This window comes from Ovis canadensis, chromosome 2, assembly GCF_042477335.2.
Source record: "Ovis canadensis isolate MfBH-ARS-UI-01 breed Bighorn chromosome 2, ARS-UI_OviCan_v2, whole genome shotgun sequence".
NCBI classification, from domain to species: Eukaryota; Metazoa; Chordata; class Mammalia; order Artiodactyla; family Bovidae; genus Ovis; species Ovis canadensis.
The window spans coordinates 53,580,889-53,601,483 of record NC_091246.1 but is presented as its reverse complement, the minus strand read 5'-3'; the positions used below and the strand labels follow the sequence as shown (position 1 = coordinate 53,601,483).

The window sequence follows — 20,595 nt, the reverse complement described above, 5'->3', positions numbered from 1 at the left end:
TTTCATGACGGCCACAAACTGTCCTGATGTTGTTGCTTTCTCTGGGGCTCCAGGACCACATGGTGCGAGAGGAAACACGGAATCTGACTCCAAAGCAGTGTGCTGTCCTTGACCTCGCCCTGGACACCATCAAGGTGGAGGACCCCCTCCTCCATACTGCCTTCCTACCCTACCCTCTTGGTCCTGGCATTCCGCTTGGCCAGATTAGGGGTCCCTCAGGCTGTTGCCACCCCGCATCCAGGAGAGAGTGGGTTTTCTCTGTTACGTCCACATTCCTCTTGGGAGCAACCAAATGGTACCTCTTGTGTGGCCTCAGGTGAATCACCAAAGACCTGGAACATTTATTCTTGGCTTCTGAGGACACATCAGTTCACTTAGTAACTTCATTGTCATTCTGGAATATTTCCCACTGGGAATTAATCTTCCAGATCCAATATCCCAGATCGGGCTAACCTCTTCATTTATGTTTAAAATAATTTGGGTTTCAAAGGGTATTTTTTTCCCCTACAATGCATTCATTTATTAACCAGACAACATGTGTTTAGGCACTATACACTAGGAAGGATGCAGAGAAAATCAGATATGGTTCCTGCATCAGGATACTCTGGTATAATTTGATGATAACCAGACTATCATCTGGTATAAGGTGGTAATAAGGCAGGTACACATGGGCTGTGATTCAGGGCACTGGGGACAGACGTAGGTCATAGGTATAAAGTGCTCTAAGGGTTCCCAAGGGTAAAGCACCACTTCTGACTGAAAAGCTTCTGCCTGAAAAGCTTCTGTCCCGTATCTGTGCCTGTCCATATAGATTCATCCATCAGACAGCACATCCAGAAGTATGGCTATCCGTTACCACTCCTGCTAGATACTCACATAAGACTCTGCACCTGAGAGACTGTGACCCTGGCTCTGTGTGGCATTCCTGATCTTGTTTATTGAATGACTCCCTGTCCTCTTCTGGCATCTTTGCTGGCCTGTGCTTGGATGTCCTTTCTCTGAGGATATTGTTGGGGAGCTGCCTCTCTGAAGGGCAGTAGCAGTTATTCTTGTCTTTCAGCAATACTTTCATGCCGGAGGCAACGGGCTGAAGAAAACCTTCCTGGAGAAGAGCCCAGATCTGCAGTCCCTGCGCTATGCCCTATCTCTGTACACACAGACCACAGACACCCTCATCAAGACCTTTGTGCGCTCACAGACTGCCCAAGGTAAGGCCCAAGGATTTGGGGTCCCCACTCTCCTCCCTGCTATGTCTCTGCCCCTAGGGAGTCAGTCTCCTGTAGCCCTCAGGGAGGCTCCAGGTACTTCTTCAGAAAGCCCTTCACATATAGACATCAGGATTTTCTTGATGGACCCCAATACTTACCCCTACCTACCCCAGACTCATACCAGATAGGAATCCCAGAGATCTGGGAGATGTGCCTGAGCTTTCATTTCCCAACATCACCTGGCCAGTGCATGTATGTTGACCTCAAGCAGGATACCTTGTTTGATAGGGAAAATGTGTGAGGAAGCCTTGAGAATGAGTGGTTAAGATACTCACGAAGTCTTATAGCTTTGGGAGCCAAAGATTTCCCAGATTCTCCAGTGTGAATGAGAAGAAGACTAAGAGGGGTGATCTGTGGGAGTACTTGAAAGGAGGGTACGGATCACAGGGCTGTACAGACCTGAGGTTCCAGCCTCATGTATGATGCTAGTGCACGGGGCACCCAGGCAGCTGGTTCCCTCCCAGTGATTTTCAGTTCTCAGAACCCCTCCCTGTCTCCAGGCAGGCCCATCCATAACAAAACACATCTGCACAAACACGGCTCAGACTGAAATTTAGACCCTGACCCTGAGGAGGTCCTCCTGGGAAGGACCTTCAAGGTGCAATCATTAATTGCTCCTTCCAGGGAAACCTAGGCATGCTGCCTGGAGGAGTGAACCTGGCAGGGGCCTGGGGGTGGGAAGGCTTAAGCCTTACTGAACTGTGAACTGACCCAGATTGGAAGAGGGTGGGAATCTAAGCAGTTAGGATGGGGTTGATGGAAGGTGAAAAAATGCAGGGGAACCTGCAATACTATTTCATTTTCCACGTGTGTTCTTATTTCAAGCCCAGAGTGAGAAGAAAGAGCAAAAGGAGTTATGAGCCTTGCTCAGCAAGATAGGGGGATCTTTCACAGAGATGAGTATGTGTAAAGGCCCATAACATCAGAGAGGCTAGGAGTTAATCTAAAAGGTTTTTCAGAGACACTGAGCTTTGAGCTAGATAGAAAGATGAGGCGAGGCTGGACTGGGCACATAGGAAGTAAGACCAGGCAAGAGTGGTGACCACAGGGAGTCTGCAGTTGTGTGTGTGTGTTCTACCCACTGCTTTGTCATTTAAAGCGTAGGAAATTAGAGCCTACAGCTTTCTCTATTGTGTTCTGCCGGTCTCAGAAACTTGCTGTATTTTCTACTGCCTCTGTCTGTGATTTCATTGATGTGCAAACTGTTAAGTATAATTTGGAGCATTCACTGGCCCCAGTTCTTAGACTTCTCTCTGCACTCTGCTCCATCTCTGTGCTCCCTCAGAATATGTGTAGAGCTGCTCTGAATGCCTGTGAACTTCTTAGACTCTAACTGATTCTTCTTTCTCTGTCCTACTGCTGCTACCTCTTGACTTGCCTGTCCTCACTCAGTGCATGGTGGGAAAGGTATTAGGTTTACTGCTAATGAGGACATTCAGCCGGAAAAGGGTATGTTATACACCGTGCAGATGTGAATCTAATACGGGCTAACACTGTCCCCTGTGAACTTAAATGAGCTGCTTCAGGTGGGGCTGAGGGAACCAGATATCAAAGGTCAGAAGTTCTATCCCAAGTCTCAGAGATAGGCAGTGTATTTGTACAGTCCGAGATGGGGTTAACAATAGTTGTCTTCAGAATTCCCCCACCTCTCCATCTGAGGACAAAAAAAATTTTATCTGGGGTACAGGGTACTGGGGTTTTCCCAAAATAAAGTGAAGCCTCTACTAAGGGGAGCCTGCAGATTGGCCAGGGGGCACGGGAGAGCTGTGTGTGGAGAGGTCCAGGTTTGAGTAAGAAGAAGTCACTGTTTGCAGGGCAGCCCATAGGTGGGAAGGTGCTGCATTGGGCTAGATGGGATCCGCATTGTTCTGCTGAGAAACCATGGGGTGGACACAATTCTCAGACTAAAATATAGGATGGCAGCACTGTCCTTTCCCAACATCTTTCAATGAAAAATTCTTCAGCCCAGGAGATAAGAGAAGTTTGGAGAACCTGAGAGATTCCAGCTGTAGTTTTGGAAGAAGTTTCACCAAAAATGTTGTCACCCTGACTTGTATTTTTATACACAGCCTCATTCTTCATCCCCTTTCTTTTCCTTTCCCTGTGGCTCGCATCCCCATAGCTTCTGTGGGTGACTGCTTCTTGCTTTAGGGTGTAGGATAGTAGCCTCCCAGCTCTTGGTTTTACCTGGAGTAACTGGGCCTAAAGTCTTCAAGTTCTCCAGTAGGGAACCATCTGTCCCTCTGCCTGCCAGGGTCCGGTGTGGATGATCCTGTGGGAGAAGTCTCTATTCAGGTGGACTTGTTTACACATCCTGGAACTGGGGAGCACAAGGTCACAGTGAAAGGTGAGTGGCATGGATGCACAGGCTTGAGACCTTTTCTTGCCCAGTGGCCCTATCAGTCAAAGGCACTGCTTATCCCAGTCCTTCAGCTTAGCCCTCCTCCAAGGGGAATCCCACTTGGGGGCTCAAGAACTGGGAATGCGTGATGGGTTGCCTCACAGGTTTCCATGTTTGTGTAGTGGTGGCTGCCAATGACCTCAAGTGGCAGACAGCAGGTATGTTCCGGCCCTTTGTTGAAGTCACCATGGTTGGCCCTCACCAAAGCGATAAAAAGAGGAAGTTCACAACCAAGTCAAAAAGTAACAACTGGGCTCCCAAGTACAACGAGACGTTTCACTTGTAAGTTATGGTTGGGGGATCTAAAGAACTTTGGGATGGGAGTGATCTGTGGAGTAAGAATTAAGAGAGGAGAGAAGGGATGGGCTGGATGGTGTCTGGGGTGAATTCATTTGAGGACGCCCTCATCTCTGGTCTCCTATCTTCCATCTGCCCTGTCCTCACAGCCTCCTGGGAAATGAAGAGGGGCCAGAAGCCTATGAGTTGCAGATATGTGTGAAGGATTACTGCTTTGCCCGGGAGGACCGTGTGCTGGGGCTGGCTGTGATGCCTCTGAGGGATGTGGCAGCCAAGGGCAGCTGTGCTTGCTGGTGCCCCTTGGGCCGGAAGATCCACATGGATGAGACAGGCGTGACCATTCTCCGGATTCTGTCTCAAAGGAGCAATGATGAAGTGGCCCGGGAGTTTGTGAAGCTCAAATCGGAGTCTCGTTCCATGGAGGAGGGGAGCTGAGCACCCAGGCTCCTGTGCCAACCAGAAGGCACCAGTTCCACAAGCCAGGGATAATGGGAGTTACTACATAGTCATCTTAGATCCTCAGTCAAGAGGCTGATTCATTCAGTTAGGAAAGTGTAAGGGAAAATCTGGTGGTGCAAGTGTGGCTTTTCACAGAAGGGGTCTGAATCCCTGACCAGCAGGTCTGTGGTGCTAGGAGCTGGGCTGTGGGGCTTACCACACAGGGAGATTTTTTCATGGAGGGGAAGACATTTCCGAGAGTGTCAGCCATTCTTGGTAGAGATCCTTCCACTCCCACACCCCTTTTCTCCCCCTCTCCATACCACACCTAATCCAGTTAGATCCATATGTACCAATCATTAGAGGAACACGTTTAGAGGGCCTGGAGCTTTTGCCTAATTAGGTAAGTAATCCGTTGAGTCTACAGGTAATTGCTGAGCCCTGTAGTCTGAACTGGAGTATGGCCAGGGCAGGAACACACAGAATAGAATGCAGACCATCCCTTGAGCAGAACCCAGCAGTGTAGAGTAGCTCAAGTGAGTACAGGGCATTGAGACTGAACAAGATACCTTTCAGCAATGAGCTATGCTAATCCCTTCCCCCAGATTAGCTCTCATGAGTAGAACCAGGTTCACATGGTGCTTCAGAGGCCTGAGCAGAATTTCTTTGGAACCCAAGCACCAGGGGCCACCTGCCCAGGAGTCTCCCTACCTCACTCCTTTAGGAAGGGGAGTGATGCTTCAGGACATGAGAGGCTGTTAAGTATACATATCTGAGAGCTAGCCAAAGAATCCAGGAGAGAGGGCTTCTTCATAGATAAGCCCTGAACAAAGCCAGAAATTGTGGAAATCAGTCTAGAAGGAGTCCTATTCAGCTATGGCCACTGCCTTCTGGTGGTCCTTCCCCTCGCAGACAGAATCCAGCCTTTGTCCTCACTCCGTTTCATTTAGGTCAGCTGCTGTCCCCCTCATAAACCATTCAACTCTACAGAAGGAACTTAGACTGTGATCCCTCTGTACAGGCTAGATTGGGGGTGGAGGGATGGGGAGCAGAGGGGGAGGGGGGCTCAACACTCCCGGGGAGTTGTGGACTTCCCAGGCCCTTGCCCACAGATGTGACATGATCCTTCAGTATCCTCCTAGCAGCCTTTTGGACTTCTCGAGGACTCTGCATTAGCCATTACATGAAACAAGAAACGAAGCATCTTTGCTGTTTTAAATTGTATGTGCCATTGTCACAAGAAATTATTGACTAGTCTGTAATAAATTATCTTGTAGCAGCCTTTGGGATCTGGTAATTCCAGTAAAGTGTGGAAAGCTGTAGAAATGACTTTCTAATATAATGATAGATTTAGACCAGCGGCTCTTTCCTCCTCTCTGCAGTCACAAGCGGAGGAGCCTAACACAGCTAGGGGAAAGGACAGATTTCTGAGAAAGGGGGCGTGGTGGGCGGCGGAAGTGAGGAGGAGGGGTGTGGCGGGAGGCGGGGCTCTCTCTCGGCTCCCGGGCACCTGCGCAGAAAGGTGCGTTAAGATGGCGGTCGTTCCCTGGAGTCGACGGCTGCGGAGCGATGGTGAGAAAGAGGCACCCGAAGGTGGCGCCCGAGGAGAGGTTATCACCTTCTCCCTCCCAAGACTGAAGAAATTGTACCCCTCATATCGTACTCTGTATTTCCCAGTAGCTGTCTGTCTTTATGCTTTCTTGTAAACTGTTCTCCCAATCCTCCACATCCCCATACTGGAATATGGGTTTCCTAGATGCTTCAGAGACTTATCTGCCCAGATACCTAACAGAGGGGATCTTACCCCACAAATTCCTTCCAGAGGGTATCTGTTTGTATAGTTAATAAAGCAGATATCCCCCAGTCAAGGTACATTCCTACTAACTCAAGGAGTTTTCTGTCCACTTTTCCCGCACTGTCCACAGAGTCTCTGAGAAGGAAGCCGTGAATCCTATACCATATTTGACTTGAAAGTGGGACGTTTGCTATCATTTCTCTCTCATATGGAGCAGGAAACCTACCCCGTAAGGAAAAGTACAAACTCTGGCTGATAGCCTACAAAAGACTTCCATATTTGAATTAGTAACTAACTTTTAAAAAACATTTAACATTTTAAAAATGCATATTTCCTGCTTTGGGGGAAAAACTGTTAATTCATGTACCCAAAAAGTGACAGGTGGTTGGAGCTCAGAAGCAACTAGCAAATTAGTTTTCTACAGTTTATGTAGACTCCAGGGACTTCTCTGGTGATCCAGTGGTTAAGACTTTGCTTCCAATGCAGGGGGAATGGGCCCAGGAACTAAGATCCTGCATGCCACAAGTAATGCTCGCCCCCTGCCTAAAAGCACTGAGTAGACTCCATTATTCCTTATTTTGTCATACTGGATTTTACATTATTTACCTGGTGCCTGGGAGGCATTTGAGTTTATAATCCCTGATGTAAGACTTTGGGTAATTTTCTGTACCCATACTCTACTCTGAGCTCTTAATGGAAACTAAAATCCAAAGAGGCTGCATATATGTTTAGGTTATCTTTGGTTTCTGTGATACCCTGATTAGTATCAGAGATCATACTAGTAGTTAAAACCCAGGGTGAAATCTGTATTAAAGAGTTCTTCATAAGAGAATTCAGTCAGAAAAACTGCAGATGGCTTCTTGGTGCATTTAATCTTGAAGAAATCATGTGACAGCTCCTCTCTGGTGGAGTCAGGCTGAGAAACAAGATGCTGTTTCTCTGAACACCTGGTTTTGAAAGGGCCTGACTGGTCTGTACTGAAAGTGATGTCTCAAAAGTGCTGTCTCCTTCACTCCAGACCACACAGATGGTAACTGTCCTCTCTGTGGAAAATACCAAGCCTTGTAGTATTAAGAGTTGGAGGTATTCTGCAGACTGTATCTAATCAGAAGTGGAATAGAAGTACCTTTAAGTGGATTTTTTTAAAAAAAGCAAAATCATTTCTATCAGCATAAGTGTGTAATTCATCTAGTCATTGTGACTATTTGGGCTAGCTCCGTGAATGAACCCTGCCCCCCCCCCTTTCTTGAAGCAGCATGGCTAAGCTAAAGAAGCAACAGGGAGTAGTGGAGGGAAGTGGGAGTCAGAAAACTTGAACAGGAGCCTCCACTCTGCAACATACTAGTCAGGGGACCTTGACTTTGAACCTTTCAGAGGCTGTTGCTTGCATCTGTTAAACAGACTATGCATCCTGCTGTGTTTACCTCAGAGGGAACAAATGGGCTTTTTAAAATTGGAAAGCACTTTGAAAACTATACATTTTCTTTGTATAAGGGATTATTATCATTATTACAGATGATCCTCTGAGCTCTGATAACTTCCAAGGAATTTGTCTTTCTGTGTCCTGGATTCAAAATCAATAAATATGTGCTGTGTGTATCATATGTACCAGGTACTCATCTAGGCATGGAGCCTAGTATTGAACAAAGCAAAGCCCATATGAATTTAGGAATGAGTAATCATATTGAGTGCCTATTAGGTACCCAGTGCAGTATCACAGCCTGGTGGAATAGTAGGCAGAGTTTAGATGATGAACCTAGGTCTGCAGCTGTATAGCTGTGAGAGTGTTTCCCTGTGTGAGCCTGAACCTTCCTATCTGTAAAGTAAGGTGGTTAGACAAGGTAAAGTCTTCCCTGGTGCCTCAGTCGGTAAAGAATCTGCCTGCAATGTGGGAGACCCAGTTTTGATCAGTGGTTTGGGAAGATCCCCTGGAGAAGGGATTGGCAACTTGCTCCAGTATTCTTGCCTGGAGAATTCCATGGATAGAGGAGCCTGGTGGGCTATATAGTCCATGGGGTCACACAGAGTTGGACATGACTGAGTGATAACATGGCTTCTCTAGTGACTCAGACAGTAAAGAGTCTGCCTGCAGTGCAGAAGACCTGGGTTCAATCCCTGGATCAGGAAGATCCTTGGAGAAGGGAATGACTACACACTCCAGTATTCTTGCCTGGAGAATTCCATGGACAGAGGAGCCTGGCGGGCTACAGTCCATGGAGTTGCAAAGAGTCAGACATAACTGAGTGACTTTCACTTCAGACAAGGTAAAGTCTAAGGTTCTCTTGAGCTAAAATTTGTTTGTTTGGAGATTAAAATTGCTCACTTTCCCTGCAATGAGTTTATTGTCCTGCCAGGATGGTCAGACTAACAAAGCCAACCAGTCTTAGAACTACAAGAACAACAGAGTGCCAATGTCACTTGAGATTCAGCAGAATAGTAACAGCAGTGTTGCTCTGTGGGTAATAGAATGCTTAGACTTCTTGGGACACCATGTAGACATGGAAAGATGGAAAGCTTCAGAAAGAGGAGAGGAAGGAGACTTGATTGAAGACACTAGAAATTTAATGAGTGGAAGAACAAAGGAGAAGAACATGCCATTTGTTGTTTTTCTAGTGTATCAGTCAGGAGTCCTTGTAGGAAAATAATTGGTGGTTTCAAAAGAATTTAATTGAAGAAGAGTTTAACCAAAGGATGATTTACAGACGTGTGATCATTGTTAACAAAAACTAAAAAGAAATGATGAAACCCAACAGTGGGAATCAGTAGCACTCCTAGGCCTCAAGGGTAAGAAAGGGGAGTGTTGTTGCTAGGGCCCAGTGAGACCTACAATTTGGGAGACTGTCTGACAGGAAGCTATAGCCATAAGTGTTACGCAGCTGTTATAAGGACTTAGACAAGGCAGCAGGAAAGTAGAGAAATAATCCCCTAACCTTTCTCTTCTTGGCCTCTGGTCTCCAGCTGGTACCTGCAATTGACAAAACCCGGACAGAAGCCAGGGGCAAGGTAGTTTGGATAATGTAGTTCATTGAGGTCAGCTTCCCAGAGCAGAGCAGAGGGAGTTGGCTGGAAGGAGGCCCAGCAAACAGAATAACCAGCATACAAGATATCTAGGGGAGGAAAAGTCACCACTATGGACTCTTTCCAAGGAAGTTATCCCTCTGTTTAAATTCAAAATCTACTCTTAGGCTTAGTCTGTTTCGCTGTCATTGTCCAATATTTCACTCAGTCCATGGAAATGGCGGTAGTATTTCCTTTGTCCTAGAGCGATTGTGAGGGGCCTGTGATATGACACATGCAAGTGCCTAGCACATGCTGGAGGCTCAGTGTTTAGTTCCTTCCTTAATGCATGTGCCTCAGTGGCTCCTTGGCTGAAGTGCTTTTCCAGTCAAGGCTTCAGAGGGTTGCTGGAACTGAGTGAATGAAGGGGAGAATACCAGGAGATGAAGTCAGAACACTGTAGCCCATTGTAATGACTTTGGCTTTTAATCAGAGTAAGGTAAGAAGTCATTGGGAAGTTGTGTAACTTCTGATATCAGGATTCCTATTATTCACTAGGGCATCACTTGTTCATTTAAAAATATTTATTTAGAACATACCACATGCTATGTACTGTTTTAGGCACTGGAGATGCATTGATATGTAGTCCCTACCCTCAAGCATAATGTGGTCTTTAAAGGAGACAGATGACTTTAACTTAAATATAATATTAAGATATGAGTAAACATAGAAGCTCATAATAAGGACATCATCTTTGGGGCATCTGAAAGGCTTCCTGAGCATGATGATGTAAATTCAATCTTTCCTGTAGAATTTAGCCAAGTCTAAACAGAGGGAAATGAAGTGCTAGGGGTTTGGAGTGACATGTGCACTTGGGTTTAAAAAAAAAAAAAAGCTGGTGATGAGCTAGAAATTGCAGGAAGCTTATATCACTGCATTTTGGCTTTGTGTAGGACAATGGTTAGAGATAAAACAGAGAAGTAAACAGAGGCCAGATCATGAAGAATTTATCCTAAAGGCAATGGTGGGTTTTTAAGCAAAATGATATAAGTCACTCTGGCAAGATGAAGAAGAGTCAGTTGAAGTGGGGTTTAGATGGAAGGTGGGAAGGTGCAAAACTGCTGGAGACTATGAGGCCAATAATGGTGGCCTGAACTTAAGTAGAAGCTTTGGGGACAGTGATAGAGGACTATTCCAAGTTAACGTTTTATTAATGAGGGAGAAAGTACAGAGCTTCATGATTGATTGTTAAGTGGGAGAATGAAAGAGCATTGTCAGAGATGACTCGGATATCTGGCATGGGCTACTAGGTAAATAATAAGACTAGTAATAAATGTCCAAAGACAGGAAATATAAGAGAAAGCACAAATTTGGGGTGCGTGGGAGGTTGAGAATAGAGGTGATAATATCAGTTTTGTAAATGTAGATTTTGCATGGTAAAATGCATGTTATGTTACGTATACCATTTGAAAGTGTACAATTACATGACACTAAGTACATTCAGAAAACGAAGATCATGGCATCTGGTCCCATCACTTCATGGGAAATAGATGGGGAAACAGTGGAAACAGTGTCAGACTTTATTTTTGGGGGCTCCAAAATCACTGCAAATGGTGATTGCAGCCATGAAATTAAAAGACGCTTACTCCTTGGAAGGAAAGTTATGACCAGCCTAGATAGCATATTCAAAAGCAGAGACATTACTTTGCCAACAAAGGTCCGTCTAGTCAAGGCTATGGTTTTTCCAGTAGTCATGTATGGATGTGAGAGTTGGACTGTGAAGAAAACTGAGCACCAAAGAATTGATGCTTTTGAACTGTGGTGTTGGAGAAGACTCTTGAGAGTCCCTTGGACTGCAAGGAGATCCAACCAGTCCATTCTAAAGGAGATCAGTCCTGGGTGTCCTTTGGAAGGAATGATGCTAAAGCTGAAACTCCAGTACTTTGGCCACCTCATGTGAAGAGCTGACTCATTGGAAAAGACTCTGATGCTGAGAGGGATTGGGGGCAGGAGGAGAAGGGGATGACAGAGGATGAGATGGCTGGATGGCATCACCGACTTGAAGGACGTGAGTTTGAGTGAACTCTGGGAGATGGTGATGGACAGGGAGGCCTGGTGTGCTGCAATTCATGGGGTCTCAAAGAGTCAGACACAACTGAGCGACTGAACTGAACTAAAGTATATTCACACTGTTTCACAACCATCATTACTGTCTGGTTCCAGAACTTTTTAATATAATTATATTTATTTATTTTGGGGTGTACTGGTTGCTTTGTGTGGGCCTTCTCTAATTGCAGTGAGCAGGGGCTACTCGTCGTTGTGGTGCTCGGGCTTCCCATTCCCACGGCTTCTCTTGTTGCGGAGCATGGGCTCTAGGCACACGGGCTTCACTGGTTGTGGCACACAGACTCAGTAGTTGTGGCACTTGGGCTCAGTAGTTGCAGCTTGTGAGCTCAGTAAGTGCAGACTCAGTTGTTATGTCACAGGGGCTTAGTTGCTCCATGCCGTGTGGAATCTTCCTGAACCAGTGATTGAACCTGTGACCCCTGCATTGGCAGGCAGATTCTTGTCCACTCCATCACCAAGGAAGTCCCAGAACTTCTTCATCTGCCAAGAAGGAATGCCATCCCTATCAAACAGTCACTCCTCAATACATGTAGATTTTGAGGCAATTGTATGACATCCAAATACAGATGTTAAATAGATATTTGAATATGTACTACTGAAGCTCAAGATAAAAATTCAGGCTGAAGATACATATTTTTGAAGCATTAACATACAAGTAAGGGGTTCTCAACCTGGGGCCTATTGTCTTGAGTGACATATGCATATCAGTTCAGTTCAGTCGCTCAGTCGTGTCCGACTCTGTGACCCCATGAATCGCAGCACGCCCGCCCTCCCTGTCCATCACCAACTCCCAGGGTTTACTCAGACTCATGTCCATTGAGTCAGTGATGCCATCCAGCCATCTCATCCTCTGTCGTCCTCTTCTCCTGCCCCCAGTCCCTCCTAGCATCAGAGTCTTTTCCAGTGAGTCATCTCTTCGCATGAGGTGTATTTCTGCTCTAGAACAGATTGTCTCGTTAGGTGACTAGCCATAACTTCTCTCTGAGTAATCTTTTTTGGCTGTTAGATGGGTAAAGAGAGTATCATTTACAAAGTCAACGATAGGGAGTTAACTAACTTGCCATAATTTACAAGTGTGTGTGTATCCAGTATAATGTAGAAAGTGTGAAAATGAAAGTCGCTCAGCCGTGTCTGACTCTTTGCAACTGCAACCCCATGGACTTCTTCAGGTCAGAATACTGGAGTGGATAGACATTCCCTTCTCCAGGGGATCTTCCCAACCCAGGGATCAAACCCAGGTCTCCCACATTGCAGGCAGATTTTTACCAGCTGAGCCACCAGGGAAGCCTGGGATGCGTAGCTGAGCCACCAGGAGTACTGGGATGGGTAGCCTACCCCCTCTCCAGCAGATCTTCCAGACCCAGAAGTCAAATCAGAGTCTCTTGCATTGCAGGTGGATTCTTTACCAGCTGAGCTATCAGGGAAGCCCGGTATAGTGTAGACCTTCTGATACACAAGCAGTTCTCAAAATATTAGATCTGAACAGCATCAACATCACCTGTATTTGTAAGAGAGATAAATTCTTGGGCACTACCATAGACCTGCTGAATTAGAATTTGTGGTCAAGGGCTAGAAGAGGGGGGAAAGGGGGGCACAGCCACCAGGTGGTTCTGATGCATATTAAAGTTTGAGAAAAACTGTGGTGGACTATTCCTGGCCACTTCTTTCAGTCCAGTAATGAAACATGAGTTCCTGGTTTTCTCATTATCTTATATGTAACAAAATCTTCATGGCAACATTTTGCAATGGCTGATGAATTCCTCATGAAAAAGTTTTCTTTGAGTATTCTTGTCCATCTGTGACCTTCTCTGTCATCCCGAATCATAGATACAAATATTAGTACCTTCATGCTGTTTCCCCCTTTAGTATGCAGGAGTTCTCTTCAACAACTGTAAAGATTGTTTATTTATAGATAACTGTGTCTATCTATAAATTGTAGACTGTTCAATTACCTAACTGCTGTGGAAAGGAAAATATTTTTGTGAATACCCTTTATTTTCTACCTAGTCCTTTGTCTTGGAATCTCCCAGTCTTCTGCTGAGTCATATTCTTGGCTTTGGAGAATATGAAATGAATCTCACTGAAATTGCACCATTCTTTTTTCTCTACCCCTGTCAAGGAATATTAAGCTGCATGGCCATGTCTAGAGATGCAGTAGCTATATTCAAATCCTTGTGTCCCCTGGAATAAATAGCCATAGTCAGGAACAAATTAAAAGCCACAGACTGATTCTGAAGAGAAATGGACTTTGTCATCAAGGCCAGTCAAGGAAAGTTTTCAATTTCTGCCAATCCAAGGGTTAAGTCAGGCAGTGCAGTATTTTAGTTGTCTCTGTCTTTCTAAGAATACTGTATACTAATTGAGGGCATGGATGATATTTTTTTGCATTTTTGACCATGTCTTGAAGAAGGAAATGGCAATCCACTCCAGTACTATTGCATGGACAGAGGAGCCTGGTGGGCTACAGTCCATGGGGTCACAAAGAGTCAGACACAAAGAGTCACTTCACTAGCTAACATGTACTAGGTACTCAGTAATCACTTGCCAAATTTAATTTACTTAATCTAGAAGTTAGAATATAAAGATTTAAATTCTGGCCCTACCTTTAAGCCACTGAAAGTTAACTTAATTGACCTTTGATTTCCCCATCTCTAAAACATAAGTTTTGCCCTGCCTACTTCCCCTGTGTAAAAATCTAAAGAGAAAATGTATATGAAGTACTCTTTAAAAAAATACAGAGAGATCTGAAAATGTGAACTTACATAATAATTTGATTGGTGTGCTCTTACCTTAGAGGAACAGTTGGTTCATTCTGATTGAGGAGAGAGAATAATATAGAATGGTGAGCTAGCACTCGAGAGATACTGGTTTGAATCTTGATCACCTTTCAATTCTTTGGGTCTTAGTCTCCTTTTATCTTGAATGACAGAGCACAGATCAGATTACTGCAGTGGTTCCCAGCTTTGGATATATATAGGAATCCCCTGATACTGAAAAATACAACTTGCATAGACTTGATTTAGTTGGTCTAGGATGTATGCTGGGTCTTGAGATTTTTTTTTCTTAACTCCCCTTTATTTTAAATCAGCAGAGCTGTTTACTCAGATTAAATTTTATACAGGAATCCAGGTTACAAAACATCTATCAGTAGGGCTCCTGTAGTCACTTTTTTAGGACTTTAAACTCTGACTACTGGTTCCTTTTTCTGATATCCCATTTTATAACTCCTAAGGCTACAAGGAACACTGATAGAAAACCATTGAAATAGACAATTTCCAAGATCTTTTCCAGCTCCCAAAGTAGATTTTGGCTCTAGGTCTACTCACAAGATCTCTGTCCTTTTTCTTAACACCAGCCTGACTTGGAGGTTAGCTTTCCATTTACTTCCTTTTCATTACCCTGGCTCTTTTGCTCCGAGGCGATGAGTAGTCTAAAATTCAGTAGGCAAAAGCACCTCTAGGGTATCTTGTTGTCATACCTCCCCTGATCCAATACATCCGGGGTGGGGGCCAGATATCTTATTTTCTACAAAGATTTTTCAGTTGTCTTTGAAACAACCGATCCATGAATGATACTTTTGGGAAAGATTGTCTTAAGAGATTTTGGGTCAAATGTAAAGCAATAATGAATGATGAAATGTGGGGTCATAGTAGAACACTGGATTTCATCCTGAACTCAGTGCCAGATCTATCAAAGAGGAGCATCTGGGCATTTAAGGCTCTGTTTATACTTCTGAACCAGGCATGTGACCAGAATTCTCAGTAACCGCCACAGATCCCTACTTGACAATCACCTCTTTTTTAAAATCACTTACTAAGTTTTATAGAAAAAACACAGCTGAGCATCATTCTGTTGGACAATTACCTCTTCATTTGGGGCCGTGTGTATAAGAAGGATGATACAGAATCATGGTCACCAGGGGTCAGGCAAGCAGGATTCAAATCTCTATCACTGTGACTCTGCCACTCTCTAATTGTATGTCCCTGAGCACATCTTAACCTTAAACCTCGGATTTTTCCTCTTTTAAAAAGAATAATACCCTCTTCTTAGGCCTAGATTTTAGTAAAAATTAAACAAGATGATCTACCTAAAGCATGTAGGAAAGTATCCAGCACACAGTAAAGTTTGTCAAATTGTAGGTATTATTCTATCAGCAGGGCCTGAGCTAACTGACAAGGAGTTTTTTGTTTTATTCTTAGGTGGTGTTTCTCTGAGATTAAATATATAAAACCTTTTAATTCAGGTAAGTGCTTAGCTCATATCTGCTGAGATACCCAAAGTTCAGTAATCAACAATAGTATTTACTTAGTACTGCACTGTACCACGTTCTACTTAGAAAGCCAGGAAATTGGCAGCTTGTGCTCTCAGAGCACTCATAGAATTGAACTGAAGCCCACCAAGAAGCTTCTTACAATTTTATATTTCCAAGAAACTTCTTGATGCAAGACTCAGACTTGACTTCACTCTGACCTGGCTTGAGACTATTTTTGGCTGCGAAGGTGGGAGGAAAAAAATTATAGAGTTGAAATTATTATAGAAAGTTTTTGGTTTTAACCACTGATGATATTAACTCACATTTGAGAGGAGTGTTTCAGTGTTCTTTTTAGAGGGCAATGAGAGGGATATTCTACCTATAGACTTGAGGCAGACAGGTAAGTGCTTTAGTTTTGAAGGCATTTAAGAGAGAACACCAAAAATCTGCTGTGATAACCATGGTGGAAGTGTCTTTAGCAAAAGCTAAAGATGAGAAAGTGTTTTTCATATATGAACTTGCAAGGGGAAATAGAAATAGACCAATAGGAACTTTCACTGGGCTAATTAAATTAATTTGGATTATTAACATTCTATAAAATGAATCATGATTTGAATACTCCTCCTGTCATTAGTCCTTTGTCCATGTCAGTTTAAGGTAAGATGACTGAAGGGTTTTGTTGAACTTGTTTCTCTTTTTATAGAGGCCTAACTTAATAACTAATTTCTTCAAAACTGGACCATGTACTTTGCATTTTTAGTGTGATAATTTGTCATATTAATATCATTTTCTGATATGGCTATTTTGGAGAAAGCTTAGATTTTCTACCAAGGTTTGGAACTAAACTCTTGACATAATTCCAACCAAGGATTCTCTCTAACAGAAGGAAAATCTTCTCTTGTAGTTCTTTGTAGACATACACGCTTTAAAAGAATTTGAAAAACAGTAAAAGAGCTATGGGATTTCCAAATAGTGTGTGTGTGTTTGAGGAAGAGAGGAAGTTATTTTGGGTTTGGTAAAACCAAATCAGTTCCATTTGAACTACACTTGTTATAATTTTAAAAGCTGAGCTTTGAAGGATGGGTGGATGGATTTTAGCTAAATAGAGGAATATGAGGGTTGTATAAAAGAGAATTATCCTGAGATTGAGAAGGGAGAGTTGTTTAATATTTCACATGCAACCTTATGTAGTTTGAATTCTTTTTAAGCTTATGTATTTGATTTGACTCTAATTTTCTTCCATAGGGAATTTCACTCTTCTTGGCCTATTCATAATCTGTTTTTTTTCTAATGATGGCGTCAGCATATTTGTGCCTTTATAGACATACTATCTGGTTAAGATCTATGCCCATCTTTGTCTTGCTCTGTCTTTATGAGAGCCTATAGTATTTACCTAAACACATTTTTAGGCCTGAAGCTGTTTTCACTTAATGTCCTGTAATATAGGCTGTTGGCATAGTGCCAAAGCATTGTTTCATAAAAGCCAGTCTGAGTTTGGGGGAGAACAATGAGATTGAGGTAAAGCTTTGATTGTCTGTCTCAATCCAAGGAAGAACAAATTTCACAGTCCATAAAGAGTCTTAGCTCTTTAAAAAAAAAAAAGCATATTAAGCAAGTTTTAAAAGCTTAGGACCTCTCCCCAGAAGAAATGCACAGGTATAGACAATTTTAGAAGGTTCACAAAGTTTCTAGAGTTCATCTGTCAAGCCTTGGCATTAAAAAAAAAACTAACTCATACTAAGAAGTGGACAAGGTTGTATATCCTTCAAGTAATTCTGCATAAATATTGTATCTGAAGCTTTTAATATATATTGAACATCATTAAATTTAGAGTTATACCTGAAGTAAAGAGTCTATATTCTAGAATTGTGTGCTTTGTCTATCAGATCTTTCTTAGAAGGGACCATTGGCCCAAATTGAGGGTTTTAGAAATAGGACTGAATTAAATTAAAAAAAAAATACCCGTCCTCTGCATTTCAAGAACTCCTAATCATAGGACCACCAGGGAAGTCCATCTTTTCATCTTTAAATCTGAAACTATGTACCCATTGAACAATAACTCCCCTTTCTCCCAACTGCCAGCCCCTGGGATGGCAGCCACCACTCTTCTTTCTGTCCCTATGAATGGGACTACTCTAGGTGCCTCATAAAGGTATGATCATACAGTATTTATCTTTCTACGACTGGCTTATTCACTTAACATAATGTTCCGAAGCTTCCTTTATGTTGTAGCATGTCATAATTTCCTTCCTTTTTAAGGCTGAATAATATTTTGTTATATACATATGTGTGTGTGTGTTGTTTAACATGTCACATGTTGTTTAACTATTTGTCAGTGGATATTTGGGTTGCTTCTGCTCCTTAGCTATTGTGAATAATACTGCCAAAAGCATGAGTATACAATTCTCTTTAAGTCCCTGCTTTCAGTTCTTTTGGATATATACCCCAAAGTAGAATTGCTACATTGTATGCTAATTCTGTTTTTAATTCTTTTAAGAACCACCATATTGTTCTCCATATCAGCTGCACCATTTTAAATTTCCACCAACAGTGCACAAGGATCTAATTTCTAATTGCATTCTAATTTCTCCACATCTTTTCCAATAGTATTTTTTTTCTCTTTTAAAAAATAGTAGCCATCCTAATGAATGTGTTGGAGTAGGTTTTGCATACAAAAACCTAGGAAGACATCCTCAGACTGTGGTACATTTTAAGAACCTTTGAAGGCACCAGTGTATGAGGAGGGCGCTGTTACAGACACAGGGCAGATTCAGATACCAAAACCACCTAAGCTGGGGATAAAGTTGATAGCTCCTCATGAAAATTAAGGGACCTCTAGGTATATAATCCAGAGAAGGCAATGGCACCCCACTCCAGTACTCTTGCCTGGAAAATCCTATGGACGGAGGAGCCTGGTAGGCTGCAGTCCATGGGGTAGCAAAGAGTCGGACACGACTGAGCGACTTCACTTTCACTTTTCACTTTAATGCATTGGAGAAGGAAATGGCAACCCACTCCAGTGTTCTTGCCTGGAGAACCTCAGGGACGGGGGAGCCTGGTGGGCTGCCGTCTATGGGGTTGCACCGAGTCGGAAACGACTGAAGCGACTTAGCAGCAGCAGCAGCAGCAGCAGCAGCAGGTATATAATCACTATACAAAAATCAAAAGTTTTCTTACTCAATAGCATTATCAATTAGAAAATATAATAGAAAGATTCCATTCACATTAGGAACAAGATCTTAAACTGTCTAAGAATAAACATAAAAAGAAATGCAGAAAACTTAACTGTAAGACTTTATTGATAGACAAAAAGATGGCCTGAATAAATGACAAAATATAGGCATGTTTGTAGATGGAAAAAAAATCCTGAAACTATGTACCTTATTTGTATAAATATGCATAAATGCAAAGTAAAAGTATGGAAAGAGGAATAGCAAGCCATTAACAGTGATTCTAGAAAGGGAAGTGGGATGTAGTGGTGGATATTATGAAAAGGGACTTTAATATTTTACTTTGTGTACCTCTGTCTTATGTGAGTTTTTAAAATAAGAATGTACTAATGTATTATTTGTGGGGAAAAAACCTTTCTTAAAGAAATGAAAATAACTTGAAATATTTCATGGCCCTTTATTTCTGCATGCTGCTGCTGCTAAGTCACTTTAGTCATGTCCGACTCGGTGTGACCCCATAGACAGCAGCCCACCAGGCTCCCACGTCCCTGGGATTCTCCAGGCAAGAACACTGGAGTGGGTTGCCATTTCCTTCTCCAAAGCATGAAAGTGAAAGTGAAAGGGAAGTCGCTCAGTCGTGTCCGACTCTTTGCTACCCCATGGACTGCAGCCTACCAGGCTCCTCCAGCCATGGGATTTTCCAGGTCAGAGTACTGGAGTGGGGTGCCGTCACCTTCTCCGTATTTCTGCATAAAGATGGGGTAATCTAATTCTCACTGTGTGTACAGCCCAAGTCCCTAGGCTTTTTGGAAGGTATTCAAAGGGAAAGAAAATACAATTCCCATACCTCAAGATTATAGATTAATAAGGAGTTAAGACTCCCAAGCATCACTGACTCAATGGACATGAGTTTGAGTAAACTCTGGGAGTTGGTGATGGACAGGGAGGCCTGATGTGCTGCAGTCCACGGGGCTGCAAATAGTCGGCCATGACTGAGCGATTGAACGGAAGACTCCCAAAGAGTGGAATGGCAGAAGTAAGTACATAAACATCAGTAAGTAAACATTACTGGAAAATAAATGATTTTTTCAGATAACAAAATTTATTTTCTGTTCAGCAATGTTTCTGTTCTAACCATTTTAGACAAAACACTTTCTAAAATTTCTTAGATGTTTTCTCCCTTTCTTAAATACAATATACTAAACAAATTTTAACCTTTATTTTGATGATTCAGTGATACATGTTATGAAACTATTATTTCTAGTGCCTTCTGGAGCTATTGAATTGTATGTGGCTTTTGTTACTATCGTTTTTAAAATATTTATTTATTTATGACTGTGCTATGTCTTCATTGCCTTGTGGGCTTTTCTCTAGTCGCAGCGAGCAGGGGCTCCTCTTCGTTGCAGTGTGTGGGCTTCTCATTGCAGTGGCTTCTCATGTTGAGCACAGGCTTTCAGGTGCAAGAGTTTCAGTAGCTGCAGCTCCCGGGCTGTAGAGCACAGGCTCAGTAGTTGTGGTACACGGGCTTAGTTGCTCCGCAGCATGTGGGATCTTCCCCAACCAGGGATCGAACCCACATCTCCTGCTTTGGCAGGCAGATTCTTTACCACTGAGCCACCAGGAAAGCCCCTTTTGTTACTATATTAAATAGCCCCTCCTTGCTTGAATTAAAATACTTTAGTGCATAAATTTCATGTTGTCTACATTGGCTGTTCAATGGTTAGTTGTTGCTTACCACCAGCTCTCTGCCAGATATGAATATTATGGATAAGGGGCTGCTATAATACAAAGTGACTGCACTTCAGGGAAGACAATAGAAGAGGGCTTCTTCTCTATTCATATCTCACAGT

General features: G+C 43.1%; 2 protein-coding genes across 4 annotated transcripts in view; both read left to right on the top strand.

Moving 5' to 3' along the window:
- UNC13B (unc-13 homolog B) overlaps positions 1 to 5,685 on the top strand; it is a 227,442-nt gene extending 221,757 nt beyond the window's left edge. For all 3 annotated transcript variants that reach the window (XM_069576256.1, XM_069576259.1, XM_069576257.1), the window contains 5 exons: positions 54 to 134; positions 1,061 to 1,208; positions 3,523 to 3,615; positions 3,792 to 3,951; positions 4,116 to 5,685. In XM_069576256.1, coding sequence (XP_069432357.1) covers positions 54 to 134; positions 1,061 to 1,208; positions 3,523 to 3,615; positions 3,792 to 3,951; positions 4,116 to 4,401 — 768 coding nt within the window. In that variant the 3' untranslated portion in view covers positions 4,402 to 5,685. The remainder of the gene's footprint in view (positions 1 to 53; positions 135 to 1,060; positions 1,209 to 3,522; positions 3,616 to 3,791; positions 3,952 to 4,115) is intronic.
- Positions 5,686 to 5,908: 223 nt separating this feature from the next.
- Positions 5,909 to 20,595, top strand: part of LOC138433493 (phospholipid-transporting ATPase FetA-like) — a 124,764-nt gene continuing 110,077 nt past the window's right edge. The window contains exons 1-2 of the mRNA XM_069576255.1: positions 5,909 to 5,976; positions 15,523 to 15,566. The gene's annotated coding sequence lies outside the window, so the exon portion shown is untranslated. The remainder of the gene's footprint in view (positions 5,977 to 15,522; positions 15,567 to 20,595) is intronic.